This window comes from Phyllobates terribilis, unplaced genomic scaffold (assembly GCF_046119375.1).
Source record: "Phyllobates terribilis strain yellow unplaced genomic scaffold, ASM4611937v1 Scaffold_9__5_contigs__length_417890890, whole genome shotgun sequence".
Lineage (NCBI taxonomy): Eukaryota > Metazoa > Chordata > Amphibia > Anura > Dendrobatidae > Phyllobates > Phyllobates terribilis.
Window position 1 is genome coordinate 259,124,308 of NW_027362769.1, and position 24,589 is coordinate 259,148,896.

At 43.8% G+C, this 24,589-nt stretch overlaps 1 protein-coding gene across 2 annotated transcripts in view; it reads right to left on the reverse strand.

Annotated features, from left to right (window-relative positions):
• Nucleotides 1–24,589, reverse strand: part of KATNIP (katanin interacting protein) — a 297,865-nt gene that overhangs the window by 146,164 nt on the left and 127,112 nt on the right. For both annotated transcript variants that reach the window (XM_073647803.1, XM_073647802.1), the window contains one exon: nucleotides 17,670–17,807. In XM_073647803.1, the coding sequence (XP_073503904.1) occupies nucleotides 17,670–17,807 (138 nt within the window). The remainder of the gene's footprint in view (nucleotides 1–17,669; nucleotides 17,808–24,589) is intronic.

Consider the following 24,589-nt stretch of genomic DNA (forward strand, 5'->3'; position numbering starts at 1 on the left):
GCTAGGAGGGATAGCTAATACTAGAGAAGAGAGAGAGAGGATTCAAAAAGACCTAAATAAACTGGAGCAGTGGGCAGCAACCAACAGAATGGTTTTTAACAGGGAAAAATGCAAAGTACTACATCTGGGCAATAAAAATGAAAAAAGCATATACAGAATGGGAGGAATAGAGCTAAGCAACAGTACATGTGAAAAAGACTTAGGTATACTAATAGATCATAGACTGAACATGAGTCAACAGTGTGATGCAGCAGCAAAAAAGGCAAATACAATTCTGGGATGTATTAACAGAAGCATACAGTCTAGATCACGTGAAGTCATTATCGGTCTTTACTCCTCTTTGGTCAGACCTCATCTGGAATACTGTGTACAGTTTTGGGCACCACATTTTAAAAAAGACATAGACAAACTGGAGCAAGTTCAGAGAAGAGCGACCAGAATGGTGACTGGTCTGCAAACCATGTCCTATGAGGAACGGTTGCAGGATTTGGGAATGTTTAGCTTGCAAAAAAGAAGACTGAGAGGAGACTTAATAGCTGTGTACAAATATGTCAAGGGCTGTCACATTGTAGAAGGATCATCTTTATTCTCATTTGCACAAGGAAAGACTAGAAGCAATGGGATGAAACTAAATGGGAGGAGACACAGATTAGATATTAGAAAAAACTTTTTGACAGTTAGGGTGATTAATGAGTGGAACAGGCTGCCACGAGAGGTGGTGAGTTCCCCTTCAATGGACGTCTTCAAACAGAGGCTGGACAGACATCTGTCTGAGATGATTTAGTGAATCCTGCTTTGAGCAGGGGGTTGGACCAGATGACCCAGGAGGTCCCTTCCAACTCTACCATTCTATGATTCTATGATTCTATGAAATGGTCAGGATTTGAGATCTACCATGAAGCACACTATGGCTGCTAAAGCTGGCATACACATTGGATGGCTGTCGGTCGAACGATGCTTTGGACGATCGATCAGCTTACAGCCATCTAGGCGGACTTCTCCTGTGTTCTCTATGAGAAAGACGCCAATAAACATCTTTGCTGGCAGCTTATCTGCAATTCCATCTACCTGCCTGCTCTATCCGGCACCAGCTCAGAGGAATCACCAACAGGTCCTGCCGGCGATTCATTTGGACCACGACAACAGAGCAGCTCTTCCTCTTCTGGGCTGCTCTGTTGAACGAGGCGTGACTGCGGACGTCATTCCGATTGACAGATGGCCCCCTGCAGTTAGGCTGCAGGGAGCCGGCTGTCAATCAGCATGACATCGGCAGTCACGCCTCGTTCAACAGAGCAGAGAAGTAGAGAATACACTTCTCTGTCAACGTAACGTCAGTGGAAGCCGCTGGATCACCATCAGGAGCTGTCTGTGACCACTCTGTGCCAGCAGAGATCGTCGCTGAACACAACAAGCATTTAGTTAGCACCTACCCGCATGTAAAAAAAAAAAAAAGACCAGGATAGCCCTTTGATGGAGAAAATTTTTGGCCCCCCACAATAATATGGAATATAGCAAAGTAAAACAGAATATTTACAGGTAGGTTGTGAGGGCTGAAACACTGATGGTTTATACCCTAGGACAGTTATGGCGAACCTATGGCATGTGTGCAAGATGGGGCACTCTGATCCCTGTCTGTCGACAAGCGCGCCGTCGCCCTGGCACAATGACCTTTTCTGGGAGTTGGCGGTTCTCTGAGTCCGCTGCCGAGCTGACAGCCGACACAGAGAAGCTGCAGCGCGCCGGCTCCCATCCATCAACTGCACTCGCATCTAAAGGCAAGAGTACAATTGAAGCCCTGACCACCGGGTAAGAGCGAAGTCAGAAGCGTGAGCAGGTCATGTGATCACGCTGCTGATGTCACTCGCCGGGTCATGTAGTATTCTAGGAGCGCTGCCTTATGAGGCTTGGCAGGAGCAGGAACAACAATTGCAGAGAGGCTGCGGTAAGTCTTCTGTCTGTCCTTCTGAAGCTTCGCCGTAGCGCTGCTGAGTTCTCTTACCTGAACCTGTGCTCATGACCTACATACTGTTGTGTGTGTCACATCACTGACCTTCCCTAGCTGCGGACTTATACAATTCAGCTGCCTAGTATCTGTAATGCGCAGCTCACGATATTAGGAATAACACTGTTAAATGAATGGGATTCTGGCATCTGACTGCAATTCAGTCCATAATCAGTGGGATACTCCGTCCAAACTCCTTGAGCAACACGTTCACGCTGAACTTTCCTCACACTTCTCATCTAACTCTCTCTTAGACAACCGACAATCTGGCTCCCGCCCCCACCATTCCACCGAAAATGCCCTTACCAAAATCACCAATGACTTACTTACAGCCAAAGCTAACAGACTCTGTACTCCTTCTTCTTGACCTATCCTCTGCTTTCGATACAGTTAACCACTGCCTCCTACTACAGATCCTCTCTTCCTTTAGCGTCAAAGACCTTGCCCTATCTTGGATCTCCTCATACCTTTCTAACTGCACATTTAGCGTCTCCCACTCCCATACTACCTCCTCACCCCGCCCCTTCTCTGTTGGAGTCACTCAAGGCTCTGTCCTAGGACCCCTACTCTTCTCAATCTATACCCTTGGCCTGGAACCGCTCATAAAATCCCATGGCTTCCAGTACCATCTGTACGCTGATGACACCCAGATCTACCTCTCTGGCCCAGATGTCACCTCTCTGCTGTCCAGAATCCCAGCATGTCTAGCTACCATATCCTCCTTCTTCTACTCCCGCTTCCTCAAGCTCAATGTGGACAAAACTGAACTCATCATCTTTCCCCCATTTCTCATATCTTTCCCAGCTGGTCTTTCTATCACAATAAATGACATCACTCTTTCCCCTGTACCGACAATCCGCTGCCTCGGAGTAACCCTTGACTCTGCCCTGTCCTTCAAACCCCACACCCAAGCTCTCGCAACCTCCTATCACCTCCAGCTCAAAAATATTTCCAGAATCCGTCCTTTCCTCAACCCTCAATCTACTAAACTCCTTGTGCATGCCCTCATCATCTCCCGCCTCGACTACTGCAACATCCTCCTCTGTGGCCTACCTGCTAGCACTCTCGCACCCCTCCAGTCCATCCTTAACTCTGCTGTGTGACTGGTCTATCTCTCACCTCACTACTCCTCTGCTATCCCCCTTTGCAAATCCCTTCACTGGCTCCCAATTGCCCAGCATATACAGTTCAATCTACTAACACTGACCTACAAAGCTATCCATAACCTTTCTCCTCCATACATTTCTGAACTAATCTCCCGATATATTCCCTCACGTAATCTCCGGTCCTCCCAAGGCCTCCTTCTCTCCTCCACACTTATTTGTTCCTCATGCAATTGCCTTCAAGATTTCTCCCGAATATCCCCAATCCTCTGGAATTCTGTGCCTCAATATGTCCGATTATCCGCCACACTTGGATCCTTCAGACGGAACCTGAAAACTCATCTCTTCAAACAAGCTTATAGCCTGCCATGACCTTGCTTGCTGCCACCTCAAAAACACAGGAGCTCCTGCAACCCCCCAACCTACTGTCTCCTTCCCCATTCCTGTAGAATGTAAGCCCGCAAGGGCAGGGTCCTCTTCCCTCTTTACCAGTCTATCATTGTTAGTTCATTTACTGTAAGTGATGTCTGTATTTGGTATGTAACCCCTTCTCATGTACAGCACCATGGAATCAATGGTGCTATATAAATAAATAACAATAATAATAAATGAAAACTGTTTACATTGTCCATAGCAACCAATCACAGTACAGCTTTCATATTATCAGCGCAATTTGAAAAATGAAAGCTGTACTGTCATTGGTTGCTATAGTTAACAAAAGCAATGAGGCACATTTACTAATGTTATCTATGGCTGGTTTCAGATTTCGCCTTTCAAGGTCTGAGTACAGATTTCAATGTCTGGAATGGCCACAGGTCTCCTGACCCAAACTCAACCACCTCGTACGCATGCATAAGGGTGCTGAATCAGGACGGGAGATCCGCAGCTGGTCCGAACATCACAGACAGGTGTCTGAAACCAGCCCAATGCCACATTCACACGTTTAGTATTTAGTCGGCATTTTACCTCAGTATTTGTAAGACCATAAATCACAGCAAGAAAGTAGATTCTATTGGTACTAATCAATCTAGGGACTCACAGAAATGTCACTCTCCATAAGGAGAAACGTTACCCCTTAGACCTCAGTCCAGAGCCTCTCATCTAGCCAAATCAGTTCTCATACTTTGCACTAACGAGGGCCAACAGCCCGAAACACCGTGTCTGCAAATTGAGATTCTGATTTGGCTTTTATTATAAGTCATATTGCACGACTCGTTAAAGGGTTGATTGTGACTTGTAGGATAGCTACTTCCAATAGGTGGCGCTATAAAGTACAAGTCCTCTTTTTCTCCGAAGAGGCAATTTGCACCTTTTGTAGACAATTTTTTAAAATTTAACTTTTAATATATATTATCAGTGCACAATCAAAGATGAAGGGAGGGGGATTGTGCCTTACCCTGTTCTGGCCCTACCTTGCTGGGGAGGTTGGCACCCTATATCCTGCGCAATGGCGCCCTCACTCACCAACTACTCTCCCTTTTTCTCCTATATCACCCTATAGTGACAAAAAATGGGGTTAAAAGTGAAAAGTGCAAAAATTGAGGTAGAGATAAAGTAATTTTGTAACAGCATATGGTATATACAGTACAGACCAAAAGTTTGGACACACCTTCTCATTTAAAGATGTTTCTATATTTTCCTGACTATGAAAATTGTACATTCACACTGAAGGCATCAAAACTATGAATTAACACATGTGGAATTAAATACTTAACAAAAAAGTGTGAAGCAACTGAAAATATGTCTTATAGTCTAGGTTCTTCAAAGTAGCCACCTTTTGCTTTGATGACTGCTTTGCACACTCTTGGCATTCTCTTGATGAGCTTCAAGAGGTAGTCACCGGAAAAGGTTTTCACTTCACAGGTGTGCCCTGTCAGGTTTAATAAGTGGGATTTCTTGCCTTATAAATGGGGTTGGGACCATCAGTTGTGTTGTGCAGAAGTCTGGTGGATACACAGCTGATAGTCCTACTGAATAGACTGTTAGAATTTGTATTATGGCAAGAAAAAAGCAGCTAAGAAAAGAAAAACGAGTGGCCATCATTACTTTAAGAAATGAAGGTCAGTCAGTCCGAAAAATTGGGCAAACTTTGAAAGTGTCCCCAAGTGCAGTTGCAAAAACCATCAAGCGCTACAAAGAAACTTGCTCACATGAGGACCGCCCCAGGAAAGGAAGACCAAGAGTCACCTCTGCTTCTGAGGATAAGTTTATCCGAGTCACCAGCCTCAGAAATCGCAGGTTAACAGCAGCTCAGATTAGAGACCAGGTCAATGCCACACAGAGTTCTAGCAGCAGACACATCTCTACAACAACTGTTAAGAGGAGACTTTGTGCAGCAGGCCTTCATGGTAAAATAGCTGCTAGGAAACCACTGCTAAGGACAGGCAACAAGAGAAGAGACTTGTTTGGGCTAAAGAACACAAAGAATGGACATTAGACCAGTGGAAATCTGTGCTTTGGTCTGATGAGTCCAAATTTGAGATCTTTAGTTCCAACCACCGTGTTTTTGTGCGACGCAGAAAAGGTGAATGGATGGACTCTACATGCCTCGTTCCCACCGTGAAGCAAGGACGAGGTGGTGTGATGGTGTGGGGGTGCTTTGCTGGTGACACTGTTGGGGATTTATTCAAAACTGAAGGCATGCTGAACCAGCATGGCTACCACAGCATCTTGCAACGGCATGCTATTCCATCCGGTTTGTGTTTAGTTGGACCTTCATTTATTTTTCAACAAGACAATGACCCCAAACACACCTCCAAGCTGCGTAAGAGCTATTTGACCAAGAAGGAGAGTGATGGGGTGCTACGCCAGATGACCTGGCCTCCACAGTCACCAGACCTGAACCCAATCAAGATGGTTTGGGGTGAGCTGGACCGCAGAGTGAAGGCAAAAGGGCCAACAAGTGCTAAGCATCTCTGGGAACTCCTTCAAGATTGTTGGAAGACCATTTCCGGTGACTACCTCTTGAAGCTCATCAAAAGAATGCCAAGAGTGTGCAAAGCAGTCATCAAAGCAAAAGGTGGCTACTTTGAAGAACCTAGAATATAAGACATATTTTCAGTTGTTTCACACTTTTTTGTTAACTATATAATTCCACATGTGTTAATTCATAGTTTTGATGCCTTCAGTGTGAATGTACAATTTTCAAAGTCATTAAAATGCAGAAAAATCTTTAAATGAGAAGGTGTGTCCAAACTTTTGGTCTGTACTGTTCACTGTCCGTGGCAGGACATCCGTTCCACCCCCAGATCCAGGTGAGGACGGACACGTCAGGAAAACGGTAAGAACCTTACAGAAGATTACCCCGGGGGATGACATTGAGGCGTTCCTGACTGTTTTTGAAAGGGTGGCGGAACGGGAAAGATTACCTCAGGAACAGTGGGCGGAGGTTCTGGCGCCATATTTGACCGGGGAGCCGCAGAAGGCCTATTATGATCTGACTTTACAAGACGCAAAGGAGTACGCGAAATTAAAGACCAAGATATTGGCACGCTCAGGAGTGACAATGTCTGTTAGAGCGCAAAGGGTCCACCACTGGACGTATGCTGGCGACAAACCTCCACGCTCACAGATATTCGACTTTTTACATCTAGTCCAGAAGTGGCTGCAGCCAGAGTCTTCCACTCCTGCCCAGATGGTTGAGCGTGTGGTGATGGACAGGTTCATCCATTCCCTATCCAGGCCGGTGCAGACCTGGGTTGCCCAGGGCGACCCTCGGAATGCGGACGACCTTGTTGGCCTAGTAGAGAGGTACCAAGTGGTCGAAAAATCCCTAGAAAAACCCGACATAATAACCTCCCCGTACTGGAGTGCCCAAAAGGGGGCGGGTTCACCACGGAAGGGTTCAGAGCAACAACTGGGGGGCGTCCCACTTCCACTGAAGGTGCTGCAAGGACTGTTGTTAAGGATGTGATCTGTTGGCGGTGTCGCAATCCAGGACACGTAGCCGCCCAGTGTCATACGTCAGCTGAGCCAATGGACTGCAGCCTAGGCAGATGATGTTCATATTATGCTTACCCAGCCTGCAGTGTGGACTGTCAACCCAGCGAAGGCCCGCAGGCGTGTGCCGTATCCGTTAATGGAGTGATGGTCCTGGGGCTGTTGGACTCTGGGAGTCTGGTAACCTTAATCAGTGCCACCATTCCGCACCAGCTGATCCCTACCAAATCTGTGGGCGTCCGCTGCATACATGAGGACGCCAAGAACTACCCGGTAGCCAGAGTGACAGTCGGCACAGACTGTGGCGCCCAATCCCATGAGGTCGGGGTGGTCAGGAACCTGATACATCCCGTCATTTTGGGGTGCGATTTTCCCTTGTTCTGGGACTTGTGGGGGAAGGGATCCAGACCGAGTTCCGTGAAAAAAAGCCAGGACCCTAGAGAAATACCCCAGTCGACATCGGAAGTGGATGAGTTCCCACTATGTGTCCTTGTCGGCGACGAGGACGAGACTGTGTCTGAGGTGGTCGACCTCCCTGAATTAGAGGTGCCTGGAGAGAATTTTGGGTCAGCTCAGGTTCGGGACTTGACCTTGAAAGGGGCGTGGGATAATGTTACTGTTTGTAATGGTGCTGCTCAAGAGCTGGGGGTGGACACCAGGTACCCACACTTTGCAGTTCAGGGGGAGCTATTATACCGGGTGACCAAACTAAAAAGTGAAGAGGTAGTGGAACAGCTGTTAGTTCCAGGTTCATACCGTCAGAGGATTTTAAACATGGCACACTCACATATTCTGGGGGGACACCTAGGGGTTGAGAAAACCCAGAAGAGAATAATAAGGAGGTTTTATTGGCCAGAATGTTTATCGGGAAATCTTAAACTATTGTAGGTCCTGCCCCACCTGCCAGATAACCGCGTCCACCTCCCACTTCCGTAGTCCCTTAGTTCCACTACCTGTCATAGAGGTTCCCTTTGAGAGGATTGCTATGGACCTCGTGGGTCCCTTAGTTAAATCGGCCCGGGGCCACCAATACATCCTGGTGGTCATGGACTACGCGACCCGGTACCCCAAAGCGGTACCCCTAAGGAACTCGTCCAGTAAAAGTATAGCCCGAGAGCTAGTTCATATTTTTGCTAGGACAGGTCTGCCAAAAGAGATTTTGACAGACCAAGGAACCCCCTTCATGAGCAAGGTGATTAAGGAGCTTTTCAGAGTCCTTCAGATTGCCCAGATTCGGACCTTAGTTTATCATCCGCAGACGGACGGCTTAGTGGAACGCTTCAATAAAACCTTAAAGGCGATGCTCAGGAAGGTCGTTGAAAAGAATGGGCGAGACTGGGACTACCTGCTACCATTTCTGCTTTTCTCTGTCAGAGAAGTTCCTCAAGCCTCCACTGGCTTCTCTTCATTTGAGCTCCTGTATGGATGGCATCCAAGAGGTCTCCTAGACATCACCAAGGAAACCTGGGAGGCCGAGGTCACGCCCCACCGGAGCATCATCAAACATGTCATCCAGTTACAGGAGAGAATGGTGAAGGTGATGCCCATCGTGAAGGAACATCTCCTCCAGGCGCAGGAAGCCCAGGCGAGGGTGTATAACCGGTCGGCAAGGCTGAGACAGTTCCAACCAGGGGATCAGTCCTGGTTCTTATTCCCACCGTTGAAAGAAAGGTTCTGGCCAAGTGGCAAGGCCCATATGAGGTGGTGGAGAAGCTCAGTGAAGTGAACTACAGAGTCCACCAGCCTGGGCGAAGAAAGCCACACCAGGTGTACCATGTAAACCTGCTCAAGCCGTGGCGAGATCGGGAACCTGTGGGAACTCCTTGCCTGGGAGCCACTCCCGAAGGCCAGGTGGAAGATGTCACGATAGCGGAGACCCTTTCGCCAGCCCAGAAGCAACAGTGTCGAGAACTATTCCAGAAGAATCGGGACCTTTTCTCAGAGATTCCGGGGCATACCCAGGTGGTAAAACATGATGTGCTAACAGAGCCGCATATAAGGGTGAACCTGAAGCCATACAGGATTCCTGAAGCACGCCGGGAGGTGATCTCGGCCGAGGTAAAGAGGATGTTAGACCTCGGTGTGATAGAGGAGTCAAAGAGTGGATGGTCGAGCCCCATCGTCCTCGTGCCAAAACTCAACGGAGAGTGGAGGTTTTGTAAAGATTACCGCCGGCTGAATGAGGTGTCCAAGTGTGACGCGTACCCGATGCCCCGCGTCGATGAACTCATCGAGAGGCTTTGCACGGCGAGGTACATCACCACTCTGGACATGACGAAGGGCTACTGGCAGATCCCCATGTACCAGACGGCCAAGGAGAAGACGGCCTTCTCAACTTTTGATGGGTGCTTCCTATACACTCGGATGCCATTCGGACTACAGGGGGCCCCAGCCACCTTCCAGAGGGCTATGGATCAGATCCTAGCCCCACATAAGAAGTATGCCGCAGCCTACCTTGACGACATTGTAGTCTTTAGCCCAGACTGGGAAAGTCATCTACCTAAACTACAGGCCGTTCTGGATGCTCTAAGGAAGGCGGGATTTACAATAAATCCAAAAAAATGCGCTGTTGGAAAAGAGGAGGCTAAGTACTTGAGTTATGTCGTCGGGAGAGGCGAAATAAAGCCGCAAGTTAATAAAGTGGAGGCAATCCAGACCTGGCCGAAACCGCTCTCCAAGAAGCAAGTGAGAGCATTCCTGGGAATGGTGGGATATTACCAGCGGTTTATCCCAAATTTTGCCATGATGGCCGCGCCACTGACGGATCTCCTAAAAGGTACCAGATCAACCATGGTGAAGAGGCCGGAGGAAACAGAGACGGAGTTTCAACTGTTGAAGTCAGCACTGTGTAAACAGCCAGTCCTGATCGCACCAGACTTCAAGAAAGAGTTTGTGGTCCAGACAGATGCTTCAGAGGTTGGTCTAGGAGCCGTACTCTCTCAGGAGATAAATGGAGAAGTACATCCCATTCTCTATCTGAGCCGGAAGCTTTCGTCCTGCGAGAAAAACTACGCAATAGTAGAAAAAGAGTGTTTAGCCATAAAATGGGCCGTAGATACACTAAGCTACTACCTACTAAGCCGGAAGTTTAAGCTGGTATCAGACCATGCCCCGTTGAGATGGTTGAGGGAAAAGAGGGGTAAAAATGCCAGGGTAACTAGATGGTTCCTAGCTCTTCAGGACTTCAACTTTCACATAGAGCATAGGCCCGGGAAGTTACACGGGAACGTTGATGCCCTTTCTAGAATTCCCTGTCTGGTATAGGAAGGTGACCAAACCCCCGGCTTTGGGCAGAGGGGGGGAATATGTGACAGAGTCACTGGTATGATATATGAGGGGAGGTATGTGTCGCACACGTTGCTAGCCTGTGTGAACTGAAACCAATGGACTTTCTGCCAGCATGTTATATGCTGGTGGGTTAACTCACTTAAAGGGCGTGGTTTTAGGGGAATGACAGCGATGGGAGGGACGTCATTCCCCATACCTCCACTTCAGGGTGTGGCTGAGCATCGTTTAAATGTTCAGCCCTGTTTTTTTTCTTTGAGTTGTGTTTGGAGAGGCAAGGTCTCCAGACTGGACAGCCATAGCTCAGGAGGGAGCTGAAGGCTGGACATAACTTGTGTGTGCGACCCGCACACACATATGTGGACTGTGTTATAGTTTCTTTTGTTTTGCTGTTTAGCCAAGTAAGGCTGTATTTATTTTGCTGGAGTGCAGAGCTTTATGCTGTTAATAAAGCCTGCAAAGAAAACCCGGGTTCCTGAGTCTACTTCCGGAAGAGGCCGAGCGAGTCGTCCTACCACAATACAATAATTCTGCCTGATTAAACTACTCCTGATGAACCTTTGTAAAGGAGAAACGCGTCGAGTTGTATATGAGTTGGTTAGGCAATGTATTTAAATGGGGCTTTAGGTCATGGTAATATGTTCTATAATCAGTAATTTATAAACATAAAGATAATGGAAAGCTATTATGCCATTTGAAGTGAACTGCATATATGATGAAATCTGAAATCATATCAATAATGTAAATTTGATGGGCTGATTGGAAGATCCATTCTGGACCTCTAGTATTGAATATTTTTTTGCATCCTCTTTTGGATTGTTGTATCTGCGGTCAAATTGCACTGATCAGGGCTGAAGATACATATATGTATACACCATATGCTGTTACAAAATTACTTTATCTCTACCTCAATTTTTGCACTTTTAACCCCATTTTTTGTCACTATAGGGTGATATAGGGGCAAAAGGGAGAGCCGTCGGTGAGCGGGGGCGCCATTGCACAGGATATAAGGTGCCAACCTCCCCAGCAAGGTAGGGCCAGGTAGTGCCAGAACAGGGTAAGGCACAATCCCCCTCCCTTCATCTTTGATTGTGCACTGATAATGTGGGTTGTTTTAAGTGATAGTAATATTTTATGATATACTGTATATTAAAAGTTACATTTTAAAAATGTGTCTATAAAATGTATACATTCCTAAAACAAGGATACCATCCACTGGTAATAGATGAACAGATCCACAGACCTACAAGGATCCCAAGAAGCAGCCTCCTGGATTACAGACAAAGGGAGGACAACAACAGGGTACCTCTTGTAGTCACACACAACCCCCACATGAACATCCTAAGGAAAATTGGTGCTGATCTCCAACCCATATTCCACAGAGACCACAAACTGAAAGAAATATTCCCAGAACTACCACTTCTCTCCTACAAACAGCCCCCTAACTTAAGCAATCTCCTTGTCAGAAGTGTCCTCTCATCACCATCAGTGACGGGCACATTCCCATGTAAAAACAAAAAATGCAAAACTTGTACCCACATATTACCATCACATACAGTCCATATACCAAGCTCAAATCAGGACTACAACATCATGGATGTCTTTTCATGTACATCCTCCAATGTGGTGTACATGATACAATGTACAAAGTGCCCGGAAGGTGTCTATATTGGAGAAACTATGCAAAAACTGCAAACGAGAATGAATTTACACAGACACAATTAAGAATGAACTGGACACGCCTGTGGGAAAACATTTCTCTAGCCTGGGACACTGTATGACAGATTTAAAAGTCTTAATACTGAAAGGTCATTTCACGGAAATCTGTGAATTCAAATTGATAAGGCTGTTCAATTCCTTAACAACATGACTCAATCTAACACCTGGGTTTATGACTCACTACATGGACACAATTCACACCTCCAGATAATTACCAGGGCCTCTTCTCCATTTGCAACAAAAAAATCCTAATTTGATCTCCTTGACTTATCAGTAGGAGGCATCACCCCTTACACCTCATGAACAAATGTTTGCTGTAACATCTCTCAAATGTTGAGCCTTGTATCTTTTGAATTAATTTGTAATATTGCCTGACGAAGGAGCCTCTGTGCTCTGAAAGCTTGCATATATTTTTTTTTTCTGGTTAGCCAATAAAGGTATCACTCCAAGAATACTTTTGTCATTTTTGGGCATAAAAGTATTTACATCTATAAAAGGTACAATTTCTGTGAGTCCTTAGTATTTGTAAGCCAAACTAGGAGTGGAGCAATCAGAGGAAAAATATAATAAAAACACGTCATCACTTCTGCATTTATCACCCACTACTGGTTTTGGCTTACGAATACTGATGTAAAATAATGACCAAATACTGAACGTGTGAACGTGGCCTAAAGAAGCGTGCACACTAAGTATTTCTGGCGGATTGCACTTCGAAATCTGGGGAGCGAAGGGGTGGAGAAATTTGAGGACACAGTTTTTGGGAGCAAGGAAGGTTGGGTGCAGGCACAGTATGTGGAGCAGGGTGTGGGAGGCATGGATGGGGAAAATGTAAGGGGAGGTGGGTACGGACACAGTATGGGAAGCGAGGGGGGCAGGGAGAAATTTGAGGGCACAGTATGAAGAGGGAGGGCGGGGATGGGTGCGGACACAGTACAGGAAGCAAAAAATTTGAGGACACAGTATGTGAAGAGAGGGAGGGGATCGCTGCAGAAACAGTGTGAGGAGCGAAGGGGAAATCTATGCAAACAAAGTAGGCGGTGGAATGTATGTGGACACAGTATGAGGAGGGGAATGTATGGGGACACAGTATAAGGCCTCATTTACACATCCATGTCTCCAGTACGTGTGGTGACAGTTTTCACACGTATTTGAGACACTTACACACCTAGACCCATTCAAATGAATGGGTCTGCGCACATATGTCCGTGGGCAAAACACTCTGACATGTCAGTTTTTTACCTGCAGCACAGGCCGCAAAACATCCCGCACACTTGCAGATTGATGGCACACGGATGACATCCATGCGTCATCAGTGTGACACGTACCGGTGCCTGGAAATCAGTGGTACAGTTTTCGCTGTTCTCAGGCGCTGGATGCTGGAGGCAAGTCTCATCACTGTCCCCTGCTTGTGCTGAGATCAGCGTGAGCAGGGGACAATGTTGAGAGTTGTATTTAGCCCCTGCTGAATACATTAAGTGTAAAATTAAGAAAATAAAATAAAAAATAACAATATACCTCACCTGTCCGAAGTTGAAAGAATCCATAGTGTCCCACGCTGTAATCCATCTGTGCAACATTTACTCATCACCATGAGCGGTGGCTTGAGGCGATCGCTCACGTTGAAGAGCAAAGGAGAATAACTCGATGCAACAAGAGCGGGCCCCTGAACTGCAGTGAATTCCTCCAGCACCCCGCACCTGGAAATAGCGCGAACTGTACCACTGTTTCCCAGGCGCGGTACGTGTGATTCTGATACGACACAAGGGCGGCACACGGTTGCCACACAAGGACACACGGACACATATCTCCGGTACTGTTTTTTCCAATATCGGAAATATCAAGACGTGTGAAAGAGCCCTGAGAGGGGGAATTCATGCGGACACAGTATGGGCAGGGAGGGGGGTGGGTGTGGATACAGTACAGAGAGTGAGGGGATAAATATGTTAGGAGACAGTATAGTTAACAGGGGGGGATGTGAAAGGAAACAGTACGGGAGGGGGAAACGTGCAAGGAGACTATTGAGGGGAATAGTGTGAGGAGACAGTATCATAAGAGGGACAGTGTGTGGGTCATATTTTGTGCAGTGAAGATAATCAGGGGCAATTATTTATTCAGGGACTCAGCATAAAGCAGATATTTTTATTCAGAAGCATTATAATGACTCTGCTATTTTTAAAGTCTTTGTATCAAGATATGCTACAGAAGACCAGGAAAGATGGAAGCCTGCAGAGATGAGCTGTGGCTGTGAAATTTCATTATGGCGTCTGGACAAAATGAAGAAAAGAAAGAGAACAACTCCAATAAGAGACAATGTCATCTATAAAGGTACCTGGATCTAAATGTTTATGTGTGATCCTGCCTGCATCTCATTAGTACTGTGGTCCCTGTATGGTCCACAGTCTGACAATGACTAATAATAACTCCCAGCATCTTCTTACCATTGTTAAGGACATACTGGAGGTTGTAGATTTATGTGATACAAATGTATATGGGGCTGACTGGACATTACAATTGATGTACCATGTATTGTTGGTTCTGGTGATGCATTTCAGTACTGATGGTGGTTCTGGTGATGCATTTCTGTACTGCTGGTGGTTATGGTGATGTATGGTGATGTTTCTCTACTGCTGGGGGTTCTAGTTGATAATTTAGTAAGGCCCCAGAACTAAGTTATAAATATCCAAATAACCCTTGACAGAAAAAAAGGTTCCCCGCTCCTGGTCCAGAACAAGCTGCTGTAGTGGTCTCTAGCAGGAAATGAAGTAATGACATCCATTTTTTGGTCACCTAACCATTAACACCTCAGGTGACTGGAACAAAGCATCACCAGATGTGCTTCTGCATTACTGCTCCCTGTCCAGCCAGAGACCACCAGAGTGATTTGGGCTGGAACCAAGGAGTCAGTATACAGTGCCTTCTGAAGAGTACCCGTAACACCGTGCTTTCCAAAGAGTATCTATGACTTTTCAGAGAAGCATGCCAAATGCAAACTTTTACCTTTCAAAAAAAAGTTGTTTGTATCATTGAAAGTTTTGTTATTGTGTTTTTCATTTAAATTACAAAAAAGATGTTAATGGATGTGTTGTTTTTCTAAACTAAAACCTCAGTATTCAGGTTAAATTGCCGTGTTGGTACTTTGAGATAAATAAGGGGTTTTGGGTTGCAGTTTGGGCACTCTGTCTCTAAAAGGTTAGCTATCACTGCCCTACAAGATACCAAAATGATTGTTACTTATCCCCTGAAGCTCAAGCACCACCTTGCCACTGCTCCCTGGCGGTCTTTGCCAACATGGCTGCAGTGTAATTGTTTCAGCCAAACACTGAGCTCAGCGGGCTTGTGCCATCTACCTTGGCATGACCAATGATGGTTTGTAATTTAAAAAGGGATCAAGCACTTGGGGTATTTGATTTTGAAACTAAAAAACCTCTTTATATAATCTATTAAAACCTCCTTTGACCTGCTATGAACAAGTAAAGGCACCCTTGAATATAATCAAGCAGCTCTAAGAAGAGAAGATTATTAATTTTCATGATTTTATTTAGGCTTCTCTAATTTATGCCGGATCTCAAGGATAGTTCTTTTTTCTTAACGAAAAAATATCCAGCTTCAGTAGAAGAGGAAAGTTTTCTCTTGTAAAAAGGGACCCTCTGTGTGATTGATTCATTTATTATGTATGGGGGTGTGATGTTTAAGGGATTGTGAGCTCTTTACTAAAAAAAAAAAAAAAAGAAAAGAAAAACTCTCTGTAGTTTTGCCATTATTTTTCGAGATTTGTTTTTACGACATTCATTCGGCACTAAAAATGACCTGGCAACATACAGTAATTCTCTAGTTCTGTATGATACCGAACTTATCCAGTTATTTTATTTTATTGGTGAAAAACAAATGTGACATTTGTAAATTAAAATAAATAAAAAATAAAATGGTGTCGCCATTTTCTGATACCTGTAACTTTTTTTTTATTTTTCCGTCCATTAAGCGGGGTGAGGGGTTGCTATATGTGCACTGACGTTTATACAGATACATTTTAGAGGGAACATATTGTGACAAAGTCACTTGGAGAATACTGGAGGGGAGGTATGTTTCACCGAGGCTATTAGCTTGAGTAATGTGAAAAATGGAAGTTTTCTCCTGCATGGTAGGTGCAGAGGGGGTTAATCAGTCATATTAAAAGGGCATGTTTTATGAGAACAACCATAGAGTGGACATGAGGTTGTTCTCCATATCTCCACCTCAGGGTGTGGTCTGGGCTGTAAATGGCCAGCCTTGTGACTCAGGTGTGGTTCAGTATCTTGAGAGGCTTGCTCCAGAGAGGAGTTTGCATGTGTTGTGCTAAATCTGAACCGTTTATGGCTAACCCTGAGTGGCCGGACCCCAGCTGATATATGTACTGTGCTGTTTTTGTTTTGCCGTTATGCCGAATGGGCTGTGTTTCCTTTATGGACTCCAGGGTGGTTTATGACATGTTTTAATAAACCAACCCGAAATTTAAAGAAACAGTGTTCCGTGTCTACCTCCGAGTACAATCGAGCAAGCCGCGTTACTACAATATGACATATGATTGCATTTTATTATTTGTTTCTCTTTGGGGAAGTGCGGTGGCTGAAAAGTGTCATTTCCATTCTTCTTTTTATTTTCGGCATTTAACATATGTAAAAAACAAATTTTGCCATATGGTAAATGTAGACAAATTGTGAATTGGAAGTGATTTTCAGTATCTGGCAGTGACTGCTACACATTGATCATCTGGTATCACCTGACATCCACGGTCCTTCAGGAAATATAGGTCCTTCAGGACATAGTTCAACTTACTGGTGTCAGACAGCAGCGCCATGTAAGCAGACCATATCAACTGGATGAGCCATAATTAAGAGGCTGAGTCCGTAATGCCGATTATCTTCTATGTGACTATTGCACCTAGAAAAATCTGTATTTCACAGATGTGTGAAACCGGCCTAACGTGTGACAAATAAAACTTAAAGTGCTTGTCCACTACTGGACAATCTTTTCTTAAACACCCAGACTGAATAAACTAAAGAATAAATAAAACCACAGTCACCTTCTAAACCGCTGCGATACCAGCGCTGTGTCTCCCAGTGGGCATGTGTTATTGTTGTGTCACATGACCGCTGCAGCCTATAAGCAGTCAATGATTAGCTGCAGTGGTCATGTGACTGTTGGGAGACACAGCACGGATATCCCTGGAATGGTGCGTGTCCACGAGATGACTTTATATATTTTTTTAATTTTATATATATTTTTTCTTATCTTACAAATCTGTAAATACCATTGTAAATGCCCATAACTAGTAAACAATTCATTCAATTAGAAGCCATATTACAATTTCAATGAAAATCAGATGACAATAAAAATGTTAATAACAGTTAACAAAAATGTCAACATAAAAAAAATCTTAAAAATATTCCTTGATAAAATGTGAATTAACTCACCCATTTGCTTCAAATCACATGGCCGTTCAGAATATAAATTGTATAAAAACTACAAATCTTGCCTGAGAATGAATGAAACTGTATAAAAAGTCATCATCTACCCTGCGTTACTATGTTCTACGTGGAGGGAATGCAGGTCAGCAAATAAGATAATAAGCTGAAACTACTTACACTGAGCGTCTTGTTATAATTCCAAATCTTCATCTTACATATGTCAAAATCACATGACCTAGATGGATTTCGTATTACAAGGTAAAGCTGTACAGGAGGGAGGAATGGGCACATCCACATGAAGTCTTCCTTTGTAGTCTGAAGAAGACATTTGGAATTAAGGTGAATTATTTGTTTGCAATTTAAGAAAACAAAAGAACTTGAAAGAATTAGAAAGTTACCAAGCAGCACAGCATTCCTGGAAAGACACTAGATATTACCGATCACATAATGAAGACGCTGTGCGATCATCTAAGGCAAAATAATACACTACTACAATCATTAACCATGCCTTTACTGGGTATATAGAAAAGAAACAGCTAAGAAAGACATAATGGGGGAGGGTACGGAATTTGTTGAGAGGGGTAACAAACGTCTTAGTATAGCTTTTAATGCTAAGAAAGTACAGTAAGCCACAGACCTATTCAAGAAATATTAAAAAAAAGACAAATATGATGTCAAATCCAATATGTTTGATCAAGGGGATACAATTTCATTGAAATGTTGGTGGTAAAAGGTCCTCTCATGTAAGATTGCCTTGGAAAAGGTCTATAAATCATATACGCAGGGACAAAATTGTTGGTATCCTTCTGTTAAAGCAAGAAAAACCCACAATCGTCACTGAAATAAACAGAAATGGACAAAAGTACTTTTCAATTTAACCCCTTACAGACATATGATGTACCGGTACGACATATGCCAGCTCCCTGACTTTGATGCGGGCTCGCATGCTGAGCATGCATCTTTAACTGCACATGATGGTTGATTTTGTGCCTCTAACAGCCGAGGGTGGAGCGGTGTTCCGCTCGAGGCTATAAAATCTCTAACAGAGGCATTTAACAAGCACCGACAGGGGCGTGCGTCAATCCACGCTCCCATCGGTGCGCCGGTGATGTGAAGGCGAGGCGAAGATGTGTTGTCATGACAGCAGAGGGTCTGCAGAAGACCCCTGTGCTTGTCATCACGATACTTCTGTGAAAGCCAGCCCATGGCTGGGGTTCATAGGAGATCGTGATTTCTGATATACATAGCTGATGCACTGCTATGAATAATACAAGTGATCAGATGATTGCAGCTTCAAGTCCCCTAAGGGGACTAACAAAACAAGTTTAAAAAAAGTTTTTAAAAATATGAAAAAAAATGTAAACAAAAAACCACAAAAGTTCAAATCACCCCCTCTTTGCCCCATTAAAAATAAAACAATGAAAAAATTAAAAATACACATACTTGGGATTCCTGCATTCAGAAATATCTGATCAAAATATGAAAAATTTATCCGATCGTTAAACGGCATGATGAAAAAAAAAGATCAAAACGCTAGAATCACATTTTTCGGCCGTCGCAACATTGGAAAAAAAAAAATATGTGATCAATACATCATATCTACCCCCAAATGCTATCAGTAAAAACGTCAGCTCAGGGTACAAAAATAAGCCCTCACTCAGTTCCATATCCCAAGAAATGAAATGAAAATGTTATGGGTCTCGGAAAATGGCGATAAAAGCAAGTACATTTTTTTACCACTTAAATAAAAAAAAAACTATGAATGTTTGGTATCTGCATAATCATACTGACCTGGAGAATCCTATTGCCAGGTCAGTTTTACTATATAGTGAGCATTGTAAATAAAAAAAATAAAAAACAATTGTAAAATTATTTTTTTTTTGCAGTTTCAATGCACTTGAATTTTTTTCCCGTTTTCCAGTACACTATATGGTATGGTAGAATGAATTATTCAATTCATAAGTAAAACTCACTCTGCAAAAAACAAGCCCTTACACGGGAAAATAAAAAAGTTAAGGCTCTTGGAAGAGGAGGAGGAAAAATAAAAAAAACAACAACTGAAAATGGCAATGGCGTGAAGGGGTTAAATTTACTGAATATAGAATTGTGGTTCAACAGAAAACAATAAAAAATAATGAATATAACCTGGACAAAAATGATTGAATCCCTAGAAAAGATTTAAAATAATTTGACCAAAGGGACATGTTAAGGTATGTCCTGTAATTAGCATCACAGGTGTGTACAAACTTGAAATCAGTCAGTCTGCCTATATTGTATAAAAGGTGAAAAGTAGTCACTGTGCTGTTTGGTATCATGATGTGTAACACACTGAACATGGACCAAAGAAAGCCAGGGACACAGTTCACAGATGCAAAAATGAAGCATACAAAGAAAAGAACATTGTACCTACTGTGAAACATGGAGGAGGCTCGGTTATGTTTTGGGGCTGCTATGCTGCACCTGGACCAGGGTGTCTTCATTATGTGCAGGGTACAATTAAATCTCAAGTAAGATGTGCTGCGCAGTTACAGAAAGCTTGGCCCGAGTCGCAGGTCAAGGGTCTTCCAAGAGGATAATGACCCACAACACAGATAAAAACATTCAAGAATGGCTAAGAGCAAAGCAAAGCATTGGACTGTTCTGAAGTGGATTCTGTTACGCCCACTGGTGTGGCATGAGGACTAGTGGACCCACTGTGCCACAGGGCCGGGTCTGCCTAGGTAGAGGCGTAGGTAAGTGGTAACCTGGTGCTCACTGCAGCTCCAGATGGTGGATACAGGCTGGGCTGCAGACAGCAGTCAGGTAATACTCCTAGGCAGATGCCGGTACTGCAGCAGATGACCCCAGGGATCAGGCTACCGGACAGAGATTAGGGCTCCGTTCAGACTAATAAGTTAAAATCAGAATCACTGCAGAATGGTTACGGACACGGAAATTCAGATAAGGAAACGTTCTGATACTGGCTGCACTGGTACCAGGGGACTTCTGGAACAAGACTGGCTGCACCAGGACCAGGGGACAATGTTCAGCCACTGGCCACACATGGACCAGGGATTCAAGTTCAGGACCTGGCCACACCAGGACCAGGGATTCAGGGTCAGGACACTAGCCACAACGGGACCAGGGAATCAGGTTCAGGACCCTGGCCACACCGGGACAGAGGACGTAACAACTCAATAGTAGGGGAGACTACATACTAATGAAAGCTGTTGCTTCGGCGACTCCCTAAGGGAGAGGGAGTCTTTTATACAGGTTCACTCCCAGCAATATGCTAAGAGCCATCCAGCAGGTGAACTCATTATGCTAAATGCCTCTCAACAACAAGCAGAGGGCATTTCACTATATGCGTGTGCTTGCCCCTTTAAGAGTAGGGGAGCGAGAACGTGCATGCCCTAGGCGTGCCACCGGCAGGAAGTAGGAAGCAGGGAACATGTCAGGGCCTGGGCGGTGAGTAAGCCGGCGTCCCTGAGTGGAGGGGAAGGGGACACCATAAAGGGGCGCCGCAAATAGCTCTACAGCTCTATGAGCCCTGAGTTAAATCTTATTGAGCATCTATGGAAGGATCTGAAACATGAAGTGGAGAATGCAATCATCAAGTCTGAGACAGCTGGAGCAGTTTGCTCACGAGAAGTGGCCAAAATACCTGTGGACAGGTGACAAGGACTCATTGAGAGTTACAGAAATCATTTGTTTGCAGTGATTGCCTCAAAAGGTTGTGCAACAAAGTATTAACTCAAGGGAACCATCATTTTTGTCCAGCACATTTTCATTGTTTTGGATGAACCAGAAATCAAAAGTAATGTCTGATTTTAGTTGGTTGATATCCAGTAAATTTACATTGAAAATTACTTTTTTAAGTTTCAAGTTATTTCAGTGAGTTGTGTGTTTTTCCTACTTTAACAGAAGGGTACCCACATCTGTATGTGTGCCTGCTTATTCCTGGCCTGGCTTGACCACTGTGATGGAATCAATGGTGAATGCAACCTATTAAATGTCAAGGTGACCACCACTGGTTTAGAAAATTTTTGGTGTCTAATTAAAGATGAAAAAATAATAATTCTTAGGATTCGGCATTATGCAATTTATTAGCCTAATTCAGTAGATGGTTTAATTGACATGGGAATAGAACCATTGAAAAGTGAAAGCATGATACATGGGTAAAATATGAGGAGACATTGACTAAGATTTCTAAGTAATGATGTGTTTGCAATCTTCTTGCTTAAACATAGACTACATAATTATTTCTGTTTTAAGTATGTGGAAGCTTTTTAAGACTGGCTTTACATCTGAGCTAGATAATTACAGGTTTCTGTTCCATTACAGTAGCAAAAAAAAAAAAAAAAAAAACAGAAAAGGAAAGTGTGCCGGATCTGTCTTAAGAAAACCAATATTTCAAACAGTGCTGTTTCGAATAGATAGTTGTTAACTGTGTTTTCTAAACATAATCCCAGTGTATATTGTAAGGCATCTACCGGATAGATAATTGATGGGAGGTATGGGTCACAGAGATGGTTGTCATCTGTTATGTAATCCTGGATTGTTGCTCTAGTGTACCTAAGCACTAAGAGTATTGCTTGGTTTATCTGGGACCAGGTTTTAAGGGCAACTTGAGAAACGGGCGGGTCTTGTTGCCCACAGACCTCGCCTCTGGGTGTGGTTAAGAGGATAAAATGTCCTTTGTTTGGCACATGTTCTGTGTTTGGAGGGAGAAGGCCTCCCCTGTGTTGTTATCTGCAGACTAAGCCAGTGTATTAGACGCTATCCAGCCTGTGTGACCACAGGACTGGCTAACCAGAGACTTTGCCTAAAGGACTGTTTACTTTGTTTTGCCTGCACTAAAGGCTGTTTGTTTTGCTTTTGCTTAGCAACGGATTATGAGGTAATAAACCGACGTGGACATTTAAATGAAAACGCTTCCTGTTTGCCTCCCGACACACCCAAGTGAGTAGAAACCCTACAATATGCTAACACGGTTGTCCGGTCTAGAATGACAAATCTGCAGTTACTCTGTGTGACTTCAGACTTGCGAATCCTCCCAACGCACGCACTGTGCACTGTGAGGATTCGCCAAGAATGGCGGTCAAGTATGCGATATACATACTCCCGGCCAGAACCCACCTAGTGGAAGTGGCCACCAATTTAAAACTAGCTGCGATGAAGGCTAAGAGGCTTCTAATATGAGAATGTATGGTAGAGAGCAGCAGATAATGTAAAAACACCTCGTATATGACAAGAAGGCAGAACGATGAGCTGATCATATCCCAGGTGGTTTGGAGGCTTTATATATTTATTATCAGATCGATTCCACAGTTTCAAACAATCCGTTTGAAGCTAAACATTGGAATTTATATATCCAATAGGATTTTCAGGATTTCAATTTGCTATTATTTAGTTTCATTTATACGTTCAATATGTATAATCCTTCTACTAGAGAAATATTTATTGTGATGCAGCGTTAAATGTCGAGACACTTTGCAGTAACAAGCCGTTCTTCTTGGACAGAGGTTTATTGATCCATTGTCTCGAGGTTTACTGTTTTCAGCCCATGTACTGTAGGTCGCACTTGCAGTCCAGTAGGTAAATTATATGTCAATGAGCAATCAATAAGATTGTTAAATAGGAAGTCTTCATTCGTAATGTTAGAATATATTGTGTTACTTACATGATTCATATTATTCATATTATTGCAATATCAGCCCTCCTCAAAAGAATTTTGGAGGTTTTTTTTTTTTAAAGGGATCATCCTTGCAAATCTTAAGAATTGCGCAATAGCACAGTTTATCTGTACAATAGAATAATTGCATCATATTACAGTAAAAATAACTGGAGCAGTGAAAGAAGGAGTGTGTCAGAGTAGTATTAGATATAGATAGTATAGTAACTGCATATTACATTATTAGTATAGTAACAAAAACAGATAAGCCTCAACATGTGGCTTTAGTCCAACGCTTCAGAACTATGGATGAAGGCATCAATAAAAAGAAAGTGCAAGCAGAAAATTACCTAAAATACACACACACACGTGTAAATATATATATTTGAGCTATATATATATATATATATATATATATATATATATATACACACACACACACACACACACACATATATATATATTATATATATATATATATATATATATATATATATATATATATATATATAAAATGCACTCGTGTTAAATACAAAGGAGCAAATGATAAACAATAATTTAAAACAAAAAACTATGGGAGGGAAAAATAGAAAAATCTAAAGCTCGCTGTGACAGTGGTATTGGCACCTTTTACATTAATTTAGTATGGAAACACATTTTGACTTGCTTGTGGTAAATCACAGAAGAGATTCACCTGTGATTAATTGTTGGTGCCCATGTGACATTAATTAGCAAATGAATGACGACTTCAGTGTTTTAAATAGCCACATGGTAGGCCCTCTTCCTTTGTCACAATGGTGAAGACAAAGGAGCTGTCTGAGGACATCAGAACTGCTATTATTAGCAAACACAAGACTTCCAAAGGGTATAAGACCATTTCCAAAGACCTTGGTTTCCCAGTTTCAACATTGTGCTGTGTTACACCCGGCATCCACCGCGCGTCTCCCTCTCCCCATTCATTGGGAAAGCACGCGGAAGTATGCTGGGTGTGATGCGGGGAATAATCCCGCCCACAACCCAGCAGCCACCGCGGGGACCCCAGCGCTGAGTCACGCCTCACTTGTCGTGACGTCAGCGCGGGGTCACGGGACGCCTGTGAGCGGCCACCGATAGCACCGCTCACAGGCATTATCAGCAACACAAGGTATTTACAAAAATACTTATGCCCACATGCTGAATACATTGGGCAATTTAAAAAAAGTACCGGACAATTTCTTAAAGATTTTGAGGCTGTTGCTTGGCAACTCGGAGCTTCAACTCCCTCATAAGTTTTCTGTGGGATTAAGGCCAGGAGACTGGCTAGGCCACTCTATGACCATACTGAGCTTCTTTTTGAGCCACTCCTTTGTTGCCTTGGCTGTATGTTTTGGGTCACTGTCTTGCTGGAAGATATATAGTGAGGAAGTGAGGGGAACTATATGCGAGGGACGGTATGTATCCCCTA